At 38.3% G+C, this 23,655-nt stretch overlaps 1 protein-coding gene across 2 annotated transcripts in view; it reads left to right on the top strand.

Annotated features, from left to right (window-relative positions):
- Window positions 1–23,655, top strand: part of Sox6 (SRY-box transcription factor 6) — a 618,663-nt gene that overhangs the window by 2,116 nt on the left and 592,892 nt on the right. For both annotated transcript variants that reach the window (XM_031387977.1, XM_031387981.1), the window contains exon 2: window positions 7,842–8,011. In XM_031387977.1, the coding sequence (XP_031243837.1) occupies window positions 7,998–8,011 (14 nt within the window). In that variant the 5' untranslated portion in view covers window positions 7,842–7,997. The remainder of the gene's footprint in view (window positions 1–7,841; window positions 8,012–23,655) is intronic.

Genomic DNA, 23,655 nt, shown 5'->3' with positions numbered 1-23,655 from the left:
GGACAGCCAGAGCTACACAGACAAACTCTGACTCAAAAAACAAAACAAAAAACAAACAAAAAAACCCAAAAAATATTTTACTACTAATTTCACAAACCTACTTAGTTTTTATAAATACAACTACAATGGAGTTCCATCTAACAAAGTAGGATGATTATAATTCACTTCAAATAGATTTGAAAAATTATAATAAACACAATTTAGAACTCTTAGCCATGTTACTGACAAAATAATATGGCCCAGTAGCTACTTAAAGATAGCTAAGTGACTCTAAGATAAAGAGGATTATCATTAATAGTAACTACTAAATAATTTTAACTTTAGTAGTAGATAGAAGTCCAGAAACACTTAATGGGTTAATAACATGCTTTTTATTCACCAGATTTGTGGTACACCTGGATAGCAATACCTTCAAATTATCATAAAACATCATTGAGCAAATTAAACCTCAGAATGACACACTATCATTTGAACAAATTTGACTCAGTTCATGTTCAGAAAGCTAGATGTGAAGATGAAACTGTATAGTAGTAGCAATATATGACACAGAGACTTGGCAATACTCTCCCTTGTTAACAAGAAGTCATCAACAGAGCTGGTAAACACCTTCTCTAGTACCAATACCATTCCAGCTCCACTTTTTGTTTCTTTGTTTTCTAGCATAATGCCACAGGGTGGTTAGTGAATGTCTTTTTTTTTTTTAAGATTTATTTTATTTATTTTATGTGTATGAGTACACTGTAGCTGTACAGATGGCCATGAGCTATCATATGTGTGGCTGCTGGGAATTGAACTCAGGACCTCTGCCGGCCCTGCTTGCTCCAGCCTCTCTCGCTCTGGCCCTGCTAGCTCTGGCGTAATTCACTGTAGCTGTCTTCATTGTAGCTGTCTTCAGACGAACCAGAAGAGGGCGTCCAATCTCATTATGGGTGGTTGTGAGCCACCATGTAGTTGCTGGGATCCGAACTCAGGATCTTCGGGAGAGCAGTCAGTGCTCTTACCCGCTGAGCCATCTCGCCAGCCCAGTGAATGTCTTAAGTTTGTACTACCTTAGATATTCTCTGCTAATCCTTAAATTTTACCAAACACTTTCATTGGGTACATAAGGGACATATTTTCCGCATTCAAGGAATTTAAATTTTAATTGTAACAGTTTAAGTTCAGTTTACCAATTAACCATATACATCAAGACAATTTGCCAAAGATAGAAATGAGCAAAAGTGATTACTGAATTACAGTCTTGGGAGTGCTGAATGTCTAGGGACTGAACCTCTAAGGAATATTTTATTCTAGATGAGTGTGCACTTCTATTCTTAAGAAATACCTAACTCTTCAGGTACATTTTTTAATTATGAAAACATTCAAAATTCTTTCTCCTATCTTTTTTTCCCCTGATTTTTGGAAACAAAGTCTCACTAACCCAGCTTGGCCTGGAATTCTATGTAGTGCACTGTGTCGTTGAACTCATGGTTTTCCTGTCTCAGCAACCCCCCCTCCCCCCCAAGTGCTGGGATTACAGATGTGTGTAGTCTCACCTGGCTTTTACCAACAACAGAACTTCTTACCCGCATTTAATTTTAAACTTGCCCCCCATTCATTTTTCTCAGTTTTTTCCTTATCCTCTGGTAAACACTCTCCACTACCATGAGGTCAACTTTTAAATAATCTCTGTGTGAATGAATGAATCGCTCAGGACTTGTCTTTCTGTTTCTCATTTATTCCACTTGGTACTCTCCAGTTCTGTGCATAATGGCACACATGACAGGATTCCGTTCCTTTGTGAGGCTGAATGTTGTGTATATATACTATATCATCTGTTCATCATTGATTGATGCTTAGCTTGCTTCCATTTCTTGGCTATTATATAAATAATGCTGTGATAAAAATGGGAGCACAGATGTCTCTTCAACACAGTGCCTTCATTTCCTTTGTATACATACCAGTTGGATGATTGCTGTGTACCATATGATAGTTCTATTTTTAATTTTCTAAGAAACCTTCATGCTGTTTGCTATAATGGCTGTACCAATACTCATCCATTAGTAGTGTGTGAACTTCATCTTTCCTCGGCATCCTCGATAGTAATATATATATTCAGTACTAGTTTTTTCTGGATTGAGGCAATCCACTCTGATTTTTTGGTTGTTGTTGTTTTTCTCTAATGGTTAGTGATGATGAGCATTTTCTCATCTATCTGTTAGCTGTGTGTCTTCTTTTGAGAAATGTTTATAAGCTCTGCTAGAGTTTGATACCCCCTGACACCCCCTAAAGACCAAGTTCAAATTTTAAAATTAATAATTTATATGTTTTGAGACATGGTCTAGAGCTCAGGCAGTCCTCAAATGCTTCATCCTCTTGTTTCAGACTTATTAAGTTTGAGGTTACAGGTGTATAACCCTGTGCCTGATTCAAGTTCAATTTTAGATTAAAACTCTCAGAAAAATATTCCAGCTATTCCATCATCCCCCACCATTCCTCTCCTCCCAGTTCCAGATGGCTATTGTGCCTCTGGATTAAAAAAAAAAATCCTCCTCCTCCTCTTCCTCCTCATCTATGTGGGAGTATGTGCATGTCAGTGCAGTTACTGGAAGAGGCTAAAGGTTTGAGGTTTCCCTAGAACTGGAGTTATAGTCAGTAATGATGCAGACGCTACGAGTTAAACTTGCATCCTTGCAATAGTAGTGTGTACTCTTAGCAGCTGAGCCACCTCCCCAGCCTCATCTGACTTCTAGTACTGTACAGTTAGGAAGCCAGGGGTCATAATGTGCTTTATTTCTTTTTAGTTTTCAAAGATCAACACACATGCTGGACATAGTGGCACACAGCTTTAATCCCAACACCTGGAAGACAGAGGCAAGTGAATTTCTGTGAGTTTGAGGCAAGGTCTAAACAGTTCCAGGACAGTCCAAACTTCCAGAGCTATGTAGTGAGACCCCGTCTCAAAACAAAACCAAACCAGCAATAACACCCGCCAAGCCCCACATATACTAATGAGTTTCACTGTGACACTTTTGCACACACTTTGTTTTCGTTGATATTCTCACACCTCCATTCTTGCTCTCTACCCACTTCAGCTGGTCCCCTTCCTTTCCCTGGTAGATGCCTTGTACATTTAAAACAGGTTTTAAACATCTATTTTACTTGTTCATCATGTATTTCTCTGTCTGTCTGTCTGTCTGTCTGTCTGTCTGTCTGAGTTTATGTATGTGAGTTCAGGTCCCTCAGGCTACAGGTGGTTGAGCCATCAGGGGTAGGGTGGGGAGGACAACCAAACCTTGGGTCCTCTGCTAAGTAGCATGTCTTCTTAATTGCTGAGCCAGCTCTTCAGTCCCTCCCTTCTCTTCCATCATAGATATTTTCTTGCCTTCTTTTTTTTTTTTCTTTCGGTTTTTCGAGACAGGTTTTCTCTGTATATCCCTGGATGTCCTGGAACTCACTCTGTAGACCAGGCTGGCCTTGAACTCAGAAATCCACCTGCCTCTGCCTCCCAAGTGCTGGGCTTAATGGCATGCGCCACCTCTTGCTCGGTTTTGCTCTGCTTGCTCCAGCCCTGCTTGCTCTGGCCCTGGTGTAATTCACTGTAGCTGTCTGAAGAGGGCGTCAGATCTCATTATGGGTGGTTGTGAGCCACCATGTGGTTGCTGGCATTTGAACTCAGGACCTTCAGAAGAGCAGTCAGCGCTCTTACTCGCTGAGCCATCTCGCCAGGCCCAAATTAAACTTCCTAATGCTTTTTAACTTTTTTTGTTTGTTTTTTTCAAGACAGGGTTTCTCTGTGTAGTCCTGGATGTCCTGGAACTCACTCTGTAGACCTGCCTCTGCCTCCCAAGTGCTGGGATTAAAGGCGTGTGCCACCACCACTCGGCTTCTTGCCTTCTTTAGTAAAAGTTTTCCTACCCTTCAAGATCTCTTCTCTCATGATATCTGAAAAAAAAAAAAAAATAAAACAGTTTCGTGTTGTTTGTTCATGTGTATATATGCATGAGCAAATACTTTAAAAATTATTTTTCCCTTGTCACACATGTGCTTTGAGTTTTTTTGTTTTTGTTTTTTGTTTGTTTGTTTTTGTTTTTGTTTTTGTTTTTGAGACAGGGTTTCTCAGTGTAGCCCAGGCTGTCCTGGAATTCACTCTGTAGACCAGGCTGGACTCAAACCAGGCTGGCCAAAAGGGAGAGACTGAAGAACTGCCTCTGCCTCCTAAGTGTCAGAATTAAAAACATATGCTTTGAAAATAAGTTAAAATATTTAAAAAATAAAAATTAAAAGCATGATCTAGGTGTGGTGGCACATGCCTTTAGTCCTATCACTCAGGAGGCTGAAGCAAGAGGATTATGAGTTGGAGATCAGTCTGGGCTCACTAGCAAAATAAATCAAGAAATCACAAAATGCATTTTTAATTTCAACCTTTCAGACTTTGTATTTTGCACACAAGTAATTCTCTTGTAAGCTAGGCTAACACAGCACATATTGATTGACATTCTTTCTGAAATTTAAGAGTATAGAAATGAACATGCTTTTGATGATTTTTATTTCAGTATTTCTGAGGAGAAAAGACCAAAAAACGTTTAGCTGTAATAACTTTCCATTTAGAAATGAAGCATGTTAAAACTGACATCCTAAATCCCCAAGCATAGAATTAGAGTATCTTAATTTTATAGAAAACACACACTTCATACACACACTTCATATGGGCTCTTAGAAATTGCTCCTGCAAGTTTATTGAATGAATTCCTTTTTTGTTGTTGCTGTTAAACTGTTGTTTTGTTTTGTTTGTTTTAAAGACTGGGGAGGTTATTGGGGGCTGAGGGTAGGAAGAACTCAATACTACAAAGGAAGTAAAGCAGGAATGTCAGTACTGGTGGGCAGGCAGCCCTATCTGGGCTGTTAACATTTAAAAAGCCCTTTCAGGGACTAAGGAAAGAAAGGCTACAAATGTCTGGAGCTTGAAATGGCTTTTATACGTTTGAACCTGTTATAAAAGCTTTCCTTAGAACTCTGTTTCATCCACCCACCCCCAAACAAAATAGTTGGAAGGAAGTGGGGGAGAAAATTCAACTGAAAAAAAGCCAGACATAAAGAATGCTGCTCATAGCTTATTTTAGATTTCTGAACTACTATAAATGGGGGAAATGGAACAAAAGAGGGAGCATGGCCATATTCAAAAGTAAGGGAAAAGAGAAAGGATTATGTCCTTGGTACAATGCTGTCAGGAGCTAGTGATACCAACAGACACATGGATTTCCTCCAGGAACCACACCTCTTGGTTCTGCTGCTCCTAACTTGTTTGTAAACAAGCTGCAAAACCAGGCTGAATAGTCACACTCCTTCCTGATGCCCTATTTAACTAAACAGTGCCCTGTGCCTTTCAACAGCAAGTTTTTAGAAATTGATCAAAGGGCATGGAATTGTGGTTCTAAGTTCTTTACAGACTATAGGACTTTCCTTCTTTGTTTTATGATTTGTTTATTATTTTTAAATTTTTATTTATTATTTTAGGAGTACTGATGTTTTGCCTGCATATATGCTGTGTACCATATTCGTGAGTTAGACAGTTGTGAGATATCATGTGTGTGCTGAGAACTGAACCTGGGTCCTCTGGAAAAATATAGTCAGTACTCTCAACTACTAAGTTATCTCTCCAGCCCCTATTCTTTTTTTTTTTTTTTTTTTTTAACACTAAGAAGAACTGGTAATTGAGGCAGAGATAAACTTCAGTGACAGGTCCTTTCCCAGAAGGTTTAAAGTCCTGGATTCAATTTCCATTGTGTGAAAAACAAACAAGCAAAATGAAGACAACACAAGCCTAGTGACAGTGAGCACACCTTTAATTCCAGCATTGGGGAAGAGACAGATGGATCTCTGAGTTCTAGTCTACTCTAGTCTTCAGAGTAAGAAGACTCTTTTGTTTGTTCTTTTCTTTCTTTTTTTCCCCTTCTCTTTTTTAGCATTGTAAACCATCAAGATTTCAGAGAATATCCAAGTCTATCAATGGACTCTAGCAGTACTTAAATTATAAGCTTTAAAAATCCTGCAGTGTGCCACCACTGAATCCCAGCACTTGGGAGGCAGACAGGCAGATTTCTGAGTTCCAGGACAGCCTGGTCTATAGAATGAGTTGCAGGACAGCCTGGGCTACACAGAGAAACCCTGTCTTGAACAAAACAAAACAAAACAAAAAACTCAAACAAACAAACAACCTCACCAAACCAAAAAACAAAAACTATAATTTTGAAATTTCTAAATTTCAAATTATTTTGAATTAGCAATATAAACATATTTGTATTTTGTGATTTTTTTTCCTGAAGTGGTAGCATACAGAGATGAGCATAAGTCACAGGTGGTCCTTTGTCATCAAGTGAACATGTCCATATTGCTGTTCTTGGTCAAAGAATAAAATATTTTCAGTTCCCTGAAGCCTTCTCTCCTGGTTGTTACCTTCTGTGAAGGTCATCAATTAACTTTCTCTTTATTTGAGTTTCATTTAGTTAGTACAGCATGTATGGTTTTCTACAAAGAGTCTTCTCTAACAGTATCCTTTATGAGGACCATTCCTGTTCATATATGGTAGCATCTGCCTCATCCTGTTTCTGAGTCATCGTCTGCTGTATGACTTTACTGCAACCATACAGTATAAGATGAGTTATTTCCAGTTTGTCACTGTCATAAACTATCCAACTGCAGAGGCTTGTATATTTTACATACATGCACTGGGATTACGCTTAGGAATAGAGAATAATCCTAATTGGTTTTCCAAAGCATCTGAATCTCTTTATACTCTTTCTCTTTTGCATAGATTGTAAAATTGGATCAGATTCTTTATGTCTGTTATAGTAAAGCATTTGAAAAAACAATGAATATATAGATATGTTAGCTTGATAATGTCTATTTTTAAATATATGTATATATTTTTAAAATTCTTTACAACTAATGTGATAGGAACTGATTTTTGCTAATTTTTGTTTTCTCAGAGAACTGAGTAGTTAGAAAAAAAGTAAGACTTCAAAATCAAACTATTGTTTTCATATTATTTACTTTCTTAGCAGAATAATTTTTGTTTTTTGAGACAGGGTTTTTCTGTATAGCCCTGGCTGTCCTGGAACTCTGTGTATACCAGGCTGGCCTTGAACTCACAGAGATCATCCTGGGTGTGTGTCACCACAACCTGGCTCAGAATAATATTTTATTTCTTTTAACTGTTAGAGTTTTCTCAAATGTATAGTGTTTTCTATTTTGAGCAGAGAGATAACGTTTATTGTATATTCTTTTTACTCCTAATTCTTACTGAAACTGTTTGTTGTGTATTCTTTTTACTACTAATTCTTACTGAAACTGTAAGGGGAGGAGAAGAGAGAGAGAAGAGAGAGAGAGGGAGAGAAAGAGAGAGACAAGTAAAAAATTGAGTCTTTTTAAACATTAAGAGAAACAGGTAAATTAATGTTAATGTAAGTTTTAGAAGACCCAATATTCCCAAAATAGTAGAAACATAATAATCATAATTAGATGTAATCATAATCAATACAACTAGTGAGATACCATCTTTTCTTCAGCAGTCTGGTATTATTTTAATATGACAGCACATCTCAGTCAAAGTAGTCAAAGTTGTAACCCAAAAGTTACAGGTGGCCTTTGGGCACCATGTTAGACAGCAGAGGTTTGGTTCCTTGTGATAGGAGAAGAGTGCTCTGTGCTGTGACTGCTGGGCATGCCTTTAGCAGCATGCCATCCAAATGGGTGCTAACAATAGACAGGTAGGTTTACATAAGATTTTGAGTTTCTAAAATGAGCAGGAAAGTGCTCTGGACTCCAGTACTAAATGTCACTTTTTGAAACTTTTCTAACAGGGCTATCTTGACAGATTCTGAACAACAATTTTCAACTTAGAGCTTTGAAGATGATAGAAGTTCAGAATATTCTAAAGTAATCTGTATATTAGAATGAGCAATAGGAAGATCCATGTCTGATGGCAAAATGATCCAAAGAAAATTAAAGAATACAACATGCAGAGCTGCTGGTAGGTAACCATGGGGGCATATAGAAAACCATCAGGCTTTTATGGGGGAAAACAATGAACTTGACAAAAGGAACTTGGAAAATTTAGTAATTGTAGGATAAATGGGAAATCAGTCAAATAAAAACATTCATGGAAGCAATATTTTTTCTAGGGTAACTGTATACTATTAAATTTCTTGTTCTATAAGAAAACATACATACACTTAGAACAAAAGTATAGCTGAAATATTTACCATTTTTAGAAATGAATACTTTTACAATGCTAAAAGTAAAAAAATTCATATTTTATTATTGCTTTTTAAAATTTACTTTACTCTTAGAAAACCAAAAAATATTGCTTCATTATTTTATGTGTATGAGTGTTTTACTTGTATGTATGTCTTCTGAGATCTGAAGAGGGTATCAGACCCCTAGGAATAGAATTACAGATAGTTGTGAGCTGCCATGTAGGTGCTGGGAATCAATTCTGAGTTCTCTGCAAGAGCAACTCTTCAATTCCTATTTTATCCTTTTTTTCCACCCTCCCTCTCTCCCTCTCTCCACCCTTCCATACCTCCTTTACCTCTTTCTTTCCCCTCCTTCCTCTCTTTTCCTTTACTTCCTCCCTCTGTGCTCTATATGGCATAGCCTGGTCTGAAACTCTGGATGATCCTTGTGCCTCAGGCTCTTATGTACTGAAATTACACACATCAGTTATCATACAAGTTTATTGCTTACTTTAACAGTTGTATACATTTTACATTTTGTTTCAATTTTAAAGAGTTAAGCTGCCTATCAGGAAAATGTAAGTACATTTTTAGGGACAAAATATTATTTCTCCAAGAAAGTTTATTTTAAAGGATATTGAAGATGATGGAAATGAAGCAATGGCTGGCTCCTGAGTTTCTGCTTTGAATAACAGATGACAGAGTAGACAATAGTCAAATCTGAGTTCATATTAGTTAACACAGGGAATAGATTATCAACAAACCAGGACTTCAATCAGATAGCAGTACTGTATCTTATAGTATATTTATTTTTGTGTTTTTCCTCAACATGTTGTTATTCTTAGGGGTAAGAGAGTTATGTATTCTAAATAGAGGTGTATTAAAGCCAAGATAGTGGATGAAGTTATGTGGGAAACAAAAGAAGTCACAGCAGGCTCTGGCCTGCACCTCAGGAACAATATAACTTACAGAGAGAAGAGACAGATTGAGTGGTGGAGCTAAGAGATAGCTGGCTCTAGGTGAAGGTGGAATGAACAAGAGAGTATAGTCCTTGGAGGCTAAGAGAGGTGAGCAGATGTGAAGCAAGTGGTTGTTAGTGGCATTGAGTGCTGATAGGTAGTTAGATAGCAGAGATGGATTTGGCGGCATCTGGTTTGAATTCTAGCTCTCTGATACTAGTTGTATAGCAGGTAACACTTCATTTTAAGTCACCATGTCCTGGTTTTATCATCTTCAGAAAAAGGAATAACCCCCTCCCACATATACTTGTGAGGATTAGTGAGCTGTTTGCTGGCATTGTCTGACAAATGGAGGATGCTTGGTTCATACTCGTTCCTTTCTGTTCTAGCTTTGTGATGCCTTTGAAACTGAACTGATTGTGCATAGCCACCAGTTAATGAGATTTTCTGCAAATTCTGCTGTTTTATGAAAAGCCAGAAGATAGATAGGGTTGGGGCTGAGGATTTAGCTCACTGAAATACTTGCTGAGCATGCTCAGGATTCTATGTTGAATCCCTAGAACTACAACAAAAAACACACAAAAACTCCAGAACTAAATTATATTTAACTATATTTTAAAATTAATTTTCAAGTTAGCATAAAATGATGGTTATATACACAACAGAGTATTCAAAGTATTTTATAATATATATATTACAAATATGTATAAATAAATAAATACATAAATAAATTGAACTGAATGTGGTTGCATTTGCTTGTGATCCTAGCACTCAGGAGTTGGAGTTAGGAGGATCATGAGTTAAAGGTCAGTCCAATTACATAGAGAGACACTACCTCAAAAAATAAAGCAAGACACATGAAAAATTGCTGAACAAGCAAGATGGCTCACCTTATGGTGCCACTAAGTCTGACAACTTGAGTTTGATCCCTGGGACTTGCAAGGTAGAAGGAGAGAACTGACTCTTGAAAATTGTTCTCTGACTTCTGTACATGCACTGTAGCACATGTGTCTGGGCATGAATACACACATGTTTACACACACTTGATGAATAATGACAACAAAGTTATATAAGTAAAATATCATTTGTAAATGAATTAAATGTAGATTATAAGTGAACCATGTATCAATCAAGGTTTTTTATTTTTTTTTATTTTTTATTTTTAAAAAGATTTATTTTATTTTATTTTATGTGTATGAGTACACTGTAGCTGTACAGATGGCCGTGAGCTATCATGTCTGTGGCTGCTGGGAATTGAACTCAGGACCTCTGTTGGCCCCACTCACTCCGGCTTAATTCACTGTAGCTGTCTTCAGACACACCAGAAGAGGGCATCAGATCTCATTACAGATGGTTATGATCCACCATGTGGTTGCTGGGATCTGAACTCAGGACCTTTGGAAGAGCAGTCAGTGCTCTTACCCGCTGAGCCGTCTCGCCAGTCCAAGGTTTTTTTACTGTGCTTACCAGCTTAGCAGACAGCTGACAGCTGACATGGGAAGGAGGGTGAGTGTGATGTGTTTTAGTTTTGGAAGGTACAAGAAGGCACAATCTTCTTTCTGTACTATTTTCTTCCGACTCTCTTCCCCTTTTGGAGACCCATTATTGTCTTGCCTTCAATTGAACTTAAAGTTATAGCCAGAAAACTACTTTTAAAGTTGGTTACAGTGCTGCCCTTCATTTCATATCAACAATGGAAAGCATGGGGTGGAGCATACATCTTAAACATGGATCATGACATGCGTGCTTTTCAGATGAGAGGCTCTGACTGGAAACTATGTTAAGTATAATGCTGTGTGCTTTGGCTGAAAGTAATGTCAAAACATCAGGCTTTATATTTATTAATATTGTGTTATTTGTTAGCAAAATAGCTTATTTCTCTCATTCTGGGAGGAATGAGATCTTCTGAATAGTGATAAAAACTTCTCCAGAGCCATTTTAAGTTACTAATTTTAAGTTATCTAATCTAAGGTCTAATGTACTGATAATCTGCTCCATGCATAACTATGCTAGACTCTTATAAATTAAATTATAATTTAATACATATTATCTAGCAGGCAATATTTAATAATTTAGAAAATTATTGCACTCTTTGATAAGTGGCTATTAGCCCAGAAGTTTGGAATACAGGAAGAACTACCCACAAGCCACAAGAAACTCAAGAAGTAGGAAGACCAAAAGGTGGACATTTCATTCCTTCTTAAAAAGGGGAACCAAATACCCACAGAAGGAGTTGCAGAGATTAACTATGGAGCAGAGACTGAAGGAAGGACAAGCCAGTCTAAATATAGCTATCTTCTGAGAGGCTCTGATAGTACCTGACTAACACAGATGTATAGAGGCTCACAGCCATCCATTGAACTGAGTACAGGGTCCCCAATGAAGGAGTTAGAGAAAGGACCAATGGAGCTGAGGGGTTTGCAGCCCCTTAGGATGAACAACAATATGAACTAACTAGTACCCTCAGAGCTCCCAGGGACTCAAACAACAACCAAGGACTGCACATGGTGGGTCTGATTGTTCTGGCAGCATGTGTAGAGGATTGCAAATTTGGTCTTCAATAAGAGGAGAGGACCTCAGCCCTGTGAAGGTTCTGTGCCCCAGTGTAGGGGAATGCCAGGGCCAATAAGTGGGAGAGGGTGGGGTGGCAGGCATGGGGAGGGGAGAGGCAACAGGGGTTTGTTCTTGTTGTTTTTGTTTGTTTGTTTTTTGGAGGGGAAACTGGGAAAGGAGAAATTTATGTGTAAATAAAGAAAATAACAAAAACATTTAGAAAATTATTTTATTCTATTATCTAAATTATCTATATCTATCTATCTATTTTTGTCTTATATAATAAAAAATGCCATTTATTAGTTCTCTTTCATTCAACTGAACAAAAGCACAATATATCTTTCTAGACAGGAAAGAATCCCATTAAAAATGTAGTTTTTTTAAAAATTTACTTTTAGTTTTTAGCTGTGTATGTGTCTGTTTCTGTGTAAGTATGCGCATGTGAGTGTAGGTGACCTTGGAGAGTAGAAGGTATCAAATTTCCTGGAGTTGGAATTAGAGGCATTTGTGAGTTGATAGCTATGTGTGCTGGTAATCAACTTGGGTCCTAGAATCACAATGCTACTGTGGCCTATAGGTAGGAATATGGATGCACCAGGAGCTACTCTTCATATACTGTTATATTTAAGGTATATATATTTGCTAGCAAAACTACGAATTTCTTACACAAAGACTTGGCTTAGACAAGCAGACTGATGAGCTACTAAAGTCTTTCTGTGTCTAAATAGTCTTAGGTGTCTGTGTCTTTTTTTTTTGTTGTTTTTCGAGACAGGGTTTCTCTGTGTAGCTCTGGCTGTCCTGGATTGCACTCTGTGTAGACCAGGCTGGCCTTGAATTCAGAAATCCTCCTGCCTCTGCCTCCCAAGTGCTGGGATTAAAGGCGTGCACCACCACTGTCTGGCTTGTGTCTAACTTTTATTGGCATGAGACTTTTAAAGCAAATGTATCTGGTAAATTACTTATCTCCTCTTTCAAAACTAAGAAGTTTCTATCTGGCACGCGGTTGTCCTTCCTAGTTGCTTCTGGGTAGACTTTGGTCCCAGAACAGCAGTCTGTGCATATTGAAAACCAGCCCAGAAGACTTCCAGGTAACTATCACTGAGGTTTATTCTAATTCTGATCATTTTCTTTTTTGTCTTAATATTAAATTCACTCCCCAGTTTAGCTGCCACCCAGTGATGGGATTGTAGGCATCTCCTAAACCTGAAAAGGTACATTAAGATTAACGCAGGGGCATTCTGTACTTTGCTGAAAGTAATTCTGTGTGTCTTACTTCAGTTTATTTACTTTTTTCTGCAGAATTACTGTAAAGGTTTTCTATTTCACTCATTACAGCACAGTGTTTTTCACATTTGAATAGGCTGCATCAACATGAATTCTTTATAAGGACCTTAAAACAAACTTTGCCAAGTCCCAGAATACAGAAGTGAATTCACATCCCAATACTCAGCTGCCTCATGAATAAAGGAGTGCTTGTGCCTGACACTTTGAAGCCGTAGCTGTTAAACCATACAGAATATTTACCTCAATAAATCATTATAAGAAAATAAGGTACAATTATACCCACAGAGAAAGAGAATTCAAAACACTGATTTCTGTATTTCAGTGCCTACTCCCTCTCCCACTGTGTTTTGAATTTCAGACATGTTTGTCATCTTTGGCTGCTCCTTGTATCTTTAAACTAATGGGTTCTCCTTGTTCTTTATTTTATTTTTTACATTCCTCATTAAGTTTGTTATTTTTCTTTGACACACAGACATGATTTGAATCATATACCAAGTTTCACATTTAAAATGACCTATATCTCTTTTCTTAGCTAAACAAAAAAATTAGAAAGAATTGCTAATTTATTTTAAATAAAATAAGGTATATTTGCTTAAATTTTCCCAATCTGTTGGTTGCCATTTTGTCCTATTGACAGTGTCCTTTGCTTTACAGAAGCTTTGCAATTTTATGAGGTCCCATTTGTCTATTGTTGACCTTAGAGTACAGCCATTGGTGTTCTGTTCAGGAAATTTTCTCCTGTGCCCATGTGCTCTAGGCTCTTTTCCACTTTCTCTTCTATTAGTTTCAGTGTATCTGGTTTTATGTGGAGGTCCCTGATCCACTTAGGTTTGAGCTTTGTACAAGGAGATAAGAATGGATCTATTTGCATTGTTCTACATGCTGACCGACAGTTGAACCAGCACCAGTTGTTGAAAATGCTGTCTTTTTTCCACTGGATGGTTTTAACTCCTTTGTCAAAGATCAAGTAACCATAGGTGTGTGGGTTCATTTCTGTGTCTTCAATTCTATTCCATTGATCTACCTGCTTATCTCTGTACTAATACCATGCAGTTTTTATCACTATTGCTCTGTAGTACAGCTTAAGGTTCGGGATGGTGATTCCCCCAGAAGTTCTTTTTATTTTGTTTTGTTTGTTTTTTTTTGAGACAGAGTTTCTCTGTATAGCCCTGACTGTCCTGAAACTCACTTTGTAGACCAGGCTGGCCTTGAACTCAGAACTCCGCCTGCCTCTGCCTCCCAAGTGCTGGGATTAAAGGTGTATGCCACCACTGCTCAGCCCCACAGAAGTTCTTTTATTGTTGAGAATAGTTTTTGTTATCCTGAGTTTTTTGTTATTTCAAATGAATTTGCAAATTGCTCTTTCTAACTCCATGAAGAATTGAGTTGGAATTTTGATGGGGATTGCATTGAATCTGTAGATTGCTTTCAGCAAGATGACCATTTTTACTATATTAATCCTGTCAATCCATGGCCATGGGGGAATCTTTCCATCTTCTGAGATCTTCTTTGATTTCTGTCTTCAGAGATTTGAAATTCTTGTCATATAGATCTTTCACTTGCTTGGTTAGAGTCATACCAAGGTTTTTTTTATATTAATTGTGACTATTATGAAGGGTGTCATTTCCCTAATTGTCAATTTCCTAATTTCTCCGCCTGTTTATCCTTTGAGTAGAGGAAGGCTACTGATTTGTTTGAGTTAATTTTATATACAGCCACTTGGCTGAACTTGTTTATCAGGTTTAGGAGTTCTCTGGTGGAATTTTTGGGGTCAACTTAAGTATACTATTATATCATCTGCAAATAGTGATAATTTGATTTCTTCCTTTCCAATTTGTATCCTTTTGACCTCCTTTTCTTGTCTAATTTCTCTAGCTAGGACTTCAAGTACTATATTGAAAAGGTAAGGAGAGAGTGGGCAGCCTTATCTAGTCCCTTATTTTAGTGGAATTGCTTCAAGTTTCTCTCCATTCAGTTTGGTGTTGGCTACTGGTTTGCTGTATATTGCTTTTATTATGTTTAGGTAAATTCCTACTATGTTTGGGCCTTGAATTCCTGACCTTTTCAAGACTTTTACCATGAAGGGATGTTGGATTTTGTCAAATGCTTTCTCAGCATCTAATGAGATGGTCATGTGGTTTTTTCCTTTGAGTTTGTTTATATAGTGGATTACATTGATGGATTTCCATATATTGAACCATCCCTGCATTCCTTGGATAAAGCCTACTTTATCATGATGGATGATTGTTTTGATGTGTTTTTGGATTCGGTTTGCAAGAATTTTATTGAGTATTTTTGCATCGATATTCATGAGGGAAATTGGTCTGAAGTTCTCTTTCTTTGTTGGGTCTTTGTGTGGTTTAGGTATCAGAGTAATTGTGGCTTCATAGAATGAATTGGGTAGTGTTCCTTCTGTTTCTATTTTGTGGAATAGTTTAAAGAGTATTGGTATTAGGTCTTCTTTGAAGGTCTGAGAGAAGTCTCCACTAAACCCATCTGGTCCTGGACTTTTTTTTTTTCTTTCTTTTTTTCTCTTTTTTTTTTTGGCTAGGAGACTATTAATGACTGCTGCTATTTCTATATTGTTATAGGACTGTTTAGATCATTTATCTGATCCTGATTTAACTTTGATACCTGGTATCTGTCTAGAAAATTGTCCATTTCACCCAGATTTTCCAGTTTTGTTGAGTATAGGCTTTTGTAGTAGGATCTAATGATTTTTTGAATTTCTTCAGTTTCTGTTGTTATGTCTCCCTTTTCATTTCTGATTTTGTTAATTTGGATACTGTCTCTGTGCCCTCTGGTCAGTCTGGCTAAGGTTTATTGTTGACTTTGTCAAAGAACCAGCTCCTGGTTTTGTTGATTCTTTGTATAGTTCTTTTTGTTTCTTCTTCGTTGATTTCAGCCCTGAGTTTGATTATTTCCTGCCGTCATCTACTCCTTTTGGGTGTATTTGCTTCTTTTTGTTCTAGAGCTTTCAGGTGTGCTAGTAAGCTGCTAATGTATGTTCTCTCCAGTTTCTTTTTGGAGGCACTCAGTTCAGAGCTGTGAGGACTCCTCCTAGCATTGTTTTCATTGTGTCTCATAAGTTTGGGTATGTTGCACCTTCATTGTTATTAAATTCTAAAAGCCTTTAATTTCTTTCTTTCTTTCTTCCTTGACCAAGTTATCATTGAGTAGAAAGTTGTTCAACTTCCATGTGTATGTGGGCTTTCTGTTGCTTTTGTTGTTATTGAAGACTAGCCTTAGTCTGTGGTGATCTGAAAGGATGGATGGGATTATTTCAATCTTCTTGTATCTGTTGAAGCCTGGTTTGTGACTGATTATATGATCAATTTTGGAGAAGGTACCATGAGGTACTGAGAAGAAGGTATATTCTTTTGTTTTAGGATGAAATGTTCTATAGATTTCCATTAAATCCATTTGTTTCATAACCTGTTAGTTTCACTGTGTCTCTGTTTAGCTTCTTTTTCCATGGCCTGTCCATTGCTGAGAGTGGGATGTTGAAGTCTCCCATTATTATTGTGTGAGGTGCAATGTGTGCTTTGAGCTTTAGTAAAGTTTCTTTTATGCATGTGAGTGCCCTTGCATTTGGAGCATAAATGTTCAGAATTGAGAATTCATCTTGGTAGACTTTTCCTTTGACCAGTATGAAATATTCTTCCTTATCTTTTCTAATAACTTTTGGTTGAAAGTCAATTTATTTGATATTAGAATGGCTACTCTAGATTGTTTCTTTTTCTTTTTATTTATTTTTATTTTTTATTTCTGGTTTTTCGGGACAGGGTTTCTCTGTGTAGCTCTGGCTGTCCTGGTACTCACTCTGTAGACCAGGCTGGCCTCGAACTCAAAAATCCACCTGCTTCTGCCTCCCAAGTGCTGGGATTAAAGGTGTGTGCCACCACTGCCTGGCTCTAGATTGTTTCTTGTGACCATTTGCTTGGAAAAAATTTTTCCAGCCTTTTACCCTGAAGTAGTGTCTGTCTTTGTCACTGAGGTGCATTTCCTGTATGTGGCAAAATGCTGGGTCCTGTTTACATATCCATTCTGTTAGTCTATATCTTTTTATTGGGGAATTGAGTCCATTGATGTTAAGAGATATTAAGGAAAAGTGATTGTTGCTTCCTGTTATTTTTAATGTTAGAGGTTGAATTATGTTTGTGTGACTATCTTACTTTGGGTTTGTTGAAAGAAGATTACTTTCTTGCTTTTTCTAGGGTGTAGTTTCCCTCCTGTTTAAATTTTCCATCTATTATTCTTTGTATGGCTGGATTTGTGGAAAGATATTGTGTAAACTTGGTTTTGACATGGAATATCTTGGTTTCCCCATCTATGGTAATTGATAATAGCCTGGGCTGGCATTTGTGTTCTCTTAGGGCCTGTATGACATCTGCCCAGGATCTTCTGGCTTTTATAGTCTCTGTTGAGAAGTGTGGTATAATTCTGATAGGTCTGCCTTTATATGTTACTTGACCTTTTTCCCTTACTGCTTTTAATATTCTTTCTTTGTTTTGTGAATTTGGTGTTTTGATTATTATGTGATGAGAAGAATTTCTTTTCTGGTCCAATCTATTTGGAGTTCTATAGACTTCTTGTATGTTTATGGGCATCTCTTTCTTTAAGGTAGGGAAGTTTTCTTCTATAATTTTGTTGAAGATATTTACTGGCTCATTACCTTGGGAGTCTTCACTCTCTTCTATACCTATTATCCTTAGGTTTGGTCTTCTCATTGTGTCCTGGATTTCCTGGATGTTTTGGGTTAGGAGCTTTTTGCTTTTTGCATTTTCTTTGACTGTTGTGTTGTGAATGTTTTCTATGGTGTCTTCTGCCCTTGAGATTCTCTCTTCTATGTCTTGTATTCTGTTGGTGATGCTTGCATCTATGACTCCTGATCTCTTTCCTAGGTTTTCTATCTCCAGGGTTGTCTCCTTTGTGATTTCTTTATTGTTTCTCTTTCCATTTTTATATCCTGGATGATTTTGTTCAATTCCTTTACCTGTTTGGTTGTGTTTTATTGTAATTCTTTTTTTTTTTAAAGATTTAATTATTATTATATGTAAGTACACTGCTGCTGTTTTCAGATACACCAGAAGAGGGCGTGAAATCTCATTATGGATGATTGTGAGCCACCATGTGGTTGCTGGAATTTGAACTCAGGACCTTCAGAAGAGCAGTCAGTGCTCTTAACTGCTGAGCCATCTCACCAGCCCCTTTATTGTAATTCTTTAAGGGATTTTTCTGTTTCCTCTTTGAGGGCTTCTACCTGTTTACTTGTGTTCTCCCATATTTCTTTAAGGGAGTTATTTATGTCCTTCTTAAATCCTCTATCATCATCATGAGATGTGATTTTAAATCCAAATCTTACTTTTCTGGTGTGATGGGGTATTGAGGACTTGCCATAGTGGGAGAACTCAGTTCTGATGATGCCAAGTAGCCTTGGTTTCTGTTCCTTATGTTCTTGCCCTTGCCTCTCATCATCTGGTTATCTTTAGTGCTACCTGCCCTGGCTATATCTGACTGGATCCTGTACCTCCTGTGATCCTGGTTGTATCAAAACTCCTTAGAGTCCAGCTGTCTCTGTGATCCTGTGATACTGAAATCCTGGGTGTGTCAGAACTCCTGGGAGTCAAGCTTTCTCTGGGTATTGCAGGCATGGGTGAGGAACCAGAGCCCTGGGTTTGCTCTGGGCATAAGTGCAAGCTAGAAGGAATCCATGCCTCTGGCTGGGCAGGGGCTTGTGCTTCCCTGGTTCCTGTGGGGGTCCCAGTTATGTTGGTTGTTGGGAAAGATGTTGTGGCCTCAGCTGTGATCTTGAGCATGTCAGAACTCCAGTGCTCCTGGGTTTGTCCGCTTTCCTGAGAGTCGAGCTTCCTCTGTGATCCTGTGATCCTGGGCATTTCAGAGCACCTCCATTTGGGTGTTTTAAGAGTGGGTGCAGAGCCAGCACCCCAGGGCTGCCCCAGGTGCAGGTTCAGAGTGGCAGGAACCCATGCCACTGGCTGCCAGGGGTTCCTGTGTCCCTGGATCCTGGGGTTCCCAGTTACTCCTGGTGTTGGGGCAGATGTTGTGTCCTCCTCACCTGAAATCCTGGGCGTATTGGAGCATCTGGGAGTAGAGCTTCTTCTGGGTGTTGTGGGACTCGGTAGGGAGCCAGCACCCAAGGTCTCACATAGTATATTCTTAATAAATATTTATAGGGTAAAGGGATGAACATTATCATTTTAAATAAGTAAAGTAGCTTAATTTTTAAGAGTCTCTCCTTTTTGTCTACCCTAGCTATGAGAACAGGCTGAGAAAGGTAAAGTAAAAGCAGGTCTAAAGTTGAATTAGTAAGCCAAAGAAGGGACCAATCTAAGACAAGAGAAGTCAACTAGATGGTTAAGGTCACCAGCCCAATGACCTAAGTTCTACACTCTAGATTCACATGGTAGAGGGAGAACCAACTCTTTCACGTTATCCTGTGACCTCCACATTCTCCCAGCCACATGATAACTGTTAAAACAACAACAGCAACAGCAACAACAACAGAAGGAGCAGAGACATTCTCTGTCAGTCTTCCCCAATATCCCTTTGGTTTTTTGAGACAATTTCTCTGTGTAACCCTGGCTGTCCTGGAACTTGCTCTGTAGAACAGGCTTGCCTCTGCCTCCCAAGTGCTGGGATTAAAGGTGCTGGGATACCATTGTCCTGGTATTCTGTCAGTCTTTTATCTAAAATTTTGAAAATTATCTGAAAGTTTTACACACACACACACACACACACACACACACACACACACACACACACACACGAGACACAGTCTCTTTCTCTCTTTCTCTCAAATATTGTACTTGGTTACTTTCACCCCAGTTACTCTCTTACCCTTCCCACTTCTGTTCTTCTTCCCAGCAACTTCCCCTTTATTTTCATGTGTTTTGATCTGTTTTTGTTTTGATTGTGTGACCCACTGAATTTAATGAAGTTGCTTGCGTGAGCTGCTTAAGTGGCTGCTATTTGCTGTAGCATTGGCAACCTAACAGTGGCTTTACCACTGAAAAAATGGCTCTCCCTCCCCAGCAATGACTAAATACCAATAGTTTCTGAAAAATACATCCTCCTGAACCCTTTCACCATCCATGGTGGAGTGTTCACAGACCCCATCTTGTACAGGTAATTATGTCTGCCATGAGTCCATGAGTTTGTAACAGGCATGTCCAGAAGATGGAGTTTTATAACACCTTTTCTCAGTCTCTTGCTCTTAAAGTTCTTTCTCCCTGTTTCTTGATGGAGGGTTATTAACTTTCTATATAGAAAAAAATTAGTTCATAGTAAAAAGTAATATGTCAATATTCAGGGAGTAATATCAATGAGATTAAAAAGTAAAAAATAACTATAGTGAAAGAAATCTATTTATTCATTTTCAATAGTTGCTTTTCAAGTACTTTATGAAGGGTATTGAAGTTGGTCCTAAATACTCGTTTTCTTTCATGAAAAAGAACTTAAATCTAGAGGGCAAATAAGTTATATACATTAGTAACATGAGGTTTATTGATCCACGTACATGGGGTTGTCCACCCTCATGATGGGCGGGTCAACCTCAAACACAGAAAGCACACATACTTTATAGAGGGCAGATTCCTGCAACAAGGCTAGCTGGCTTATTCTGGTTGGTGGAACACAGGACAAAGGATCTCATCAGGCATTAGTTGGCTTGCTCAGGGGGCTATTCCTGGCTTAGTCAGCCAACTTCCCTATCCAGCTCTGCACCTGTCCTTGAAAAGTCTCTGGGAAAGGGACTGAGTAACTAGGTGGTAGGGGGATTGTCGTCACCAAGGTCAGGGTGACAGTTTGTGGTCTTTTTCGAAATTAACAATAATAGGGATTGGGGGGTTCTTCTGAGAATTGATAATCTTGTTTTCGTGGACCTTAACATCATTGCGACCACCAGATATTTTTGTTTTGGCCTTACTTAGCTTAGCCAGAATGGCCTGATGATCATTGTGTCTCAACATTCTGACCACCAGAACTTTGTTTTTTACAACATATCCTTGGGTATCCCTGGAACACAGCTTCTCAGTGTTTGAAGCTGCTGCTTACAGGAGCTGGAATATGGCTCTCTTATTCTACTGTGAAACTTTATTTCTACATTCCCAGAACTCTGTTTTTCACTTTATTACTTCATTCTCCCCTTTTCCTATTGCATGATTTTAATCTTAAAATCACAAATATGTCTCATCACTGGTGACAATGATGGGCTTAAATTGCTGTCTTAACATCATTATCTGCACTGCATCAATAGTTCCTTAATAAAAGCAACCAAGTGATTTAAAATGCAGGGGTCAAAGATAAACAATAATAAGAGTATAACCAGTGGTCTTAAAAGAGTAGAGACCAAAGTTGTGAACCAAGGGGAAGATTTGAACTAAGTTTTACACCAACTTTTTCTTTGAGCTCTTTCTCTTTTCTTAGCTAAATTGTCCTTAACTCTTCCTGAGTGGTCTATGTAAAAACAACATTCTTCTCTAATGCAGCACACAGACCTCCTTCTTTAAGGAATATCAGGTCTAATCTTTTCCTGTTTTGAAGAACTACCTCTGAGAGGAAGATCAGGGATTCTTGGAGGTCAGGTAAAGTCTTTTCTATTTTTTTCTATATTTAAACCAATGGCAGTTCTCAGTTCTCCATAAGCCTTATGCTGTAAGGCAATAGCAGATGATCCTCTATAACTGCCAAGGTAACCTCTAACTCCCTCTTTTGTGCCTTACTAAATTTCTAGCATCAGGATTCCAACAATCTAGTACATCTTCATAAGGGTGATATAACAACCTGGGCTGGCTAGGAGATTATATGGTTTTTCAACTCTTATCAGAAATCCAAGAATAACTGAATAATAGAGAATATATGGGAAGCCTAACACGGCTTCCAAAAATATTGCCAATTGATAGAGACTGATGGATACCTGGACAGTCCTTTACTTTAAAACGTTGGAGCATCAGTCTTCAGCCTTCTGGCCTGTGAATGACTGACAGACAAGAGAAACAGGAATATTAAGGACTCACCTACTCTGTCTCAGCAGATATAAGCTGTCCCAGGCCTGTGTGTCCTTTGTGGACAGTATTGTCTGCAGATGAAGAGGCAGCTTTTGCCTAGTGGCTGTCTCACCACAGCTGGAGCAGCTCCAGTGATGCTCAATTTCTTTTTTGAGTCTGAGAAAGAGGTGCTATCAGGAACAGACAAGTCTCTAGCCAAATAATAAATAATAATATTAAATGTTACATTCTGTGGGTTTCTGATGTTTTTGAAAACCAACTATTTATGTAAAATAATCTGGACTATTCTTTGTTAGCTACTCTCAGCTATTTTTAATTAAAATCTTGAAGTTACCCTAACAATAAACTCAGAGCCATGAATTTGTGAATTTGGCCCTAAACCCACAGGTCTAAACATCTCAGATCTGTCTATAATAACAATAACAGAAGGATTGGGTCTAAGCCCTGTCTACTAGGGGAAATAAAAGCTAGCAAGAGCTTTTAACTGCTGCATCACTCCTCCAGCTCCCGGATTTCTCTCTTAAAAAATTGTGGGTTCTAGGGATCAAATTCAGGTCCTCATGCTTGCTAGGAATGTAGTTACAGACTGAGCTCCTTCCCAGCCTCTCATTGTGTTTGTTGTACAGTACTTTTACTTCCTTAGTAGAATTTATTCCTAGCTTTTTTATTTACTAACTAGTTATTTTGAGTAAGATTGCTTTCCTAATTTCAAAAAATTACTAGTTTATAAAAACACTACTTATTTTTGTTTACTGAGTTTTGTGTCCCTCAACATCATGACTTTTATTAGTTTGACAGGTGTTTGTTAGGCCCCTATGGTTTTCCATCTCATGTTTTCTGAACAGAGGCAGTTTGACACCCTCTTTCTGGTTTTGATGCCCTCTATTTACTTCTGTTGTTTGATAGTGTTGGTGAAGACTTCAGGAATACATTGAATGAAAGTTGGGGAAAGCAGTGGATTGTGCTCTGGTGACTGGGGATGTAGCATGTACACGGCTCTGGAGTTCTATTCAGCAACATAGAAGAAAAAGGTGGTAGAAGTGTACATCTTTGTCATGTCCAGAGTTTAGAGAGAAAGTATTCATCATTTTCACATTTAGTTCTGTGCTACACATGGACTTCTAAATGACCCTTATTATGTTGAAGTACCTAAATTGTCTAGTTTTCTTTTCATGACTGGATGGTGAGTTTTAAGGAATACCTTTTTTGAATCTATGGAGATGGTCATATGGTAGTTATTCCTTGGTTCTGTTGGGTGATGGATTTTGCATGTGTTGAATCTTCCCTATGGAGGCATGCAAGAATGCACTGACCCTCAGAGCCCCTGAAACAACATGTGAGCTGGATTTTTGACAAATGTGGGCTTGGAGATCCCTCTAGTGCTGAAATAGTAGCAGTACACTGATTGTAGCCACAGGAAACCTTGCCAGTGGATGCATCAAATACTGAGATAGTGGCAATGACTTACTGTGACAGGAAGCACCCTGCTTTAAAGAGTACACTTGGTGGGACTCATAGCTCCAGCTGCATATGTAGCAGAGGATGGCTCAGTCGGTCATCAATGGGAGGAGAGGCCCTTGGTCCTGTGAAGGCTCTATGCCCCAGTGTAGGAGA

Source organism: Mastomys coucha, unplaced genomic scaffold, assembly GCF_008632895.1.
Source record: "Mastomys coucha isolate ucsf_1 unplaced genomic scaffold, UCSF_Mcou_1 pScaffold21, whole genome shotgun sequence".
NCBI lineage: Eukaryota > Metazoa > Chordata > Mammalia > Rodentia > Muridae > Mastomys > Mastomys coucha.
Note: the sequence above shows the minus strand (reverse complement) of the source record. Positions and strands in the feature narration are given on the sequence as shown.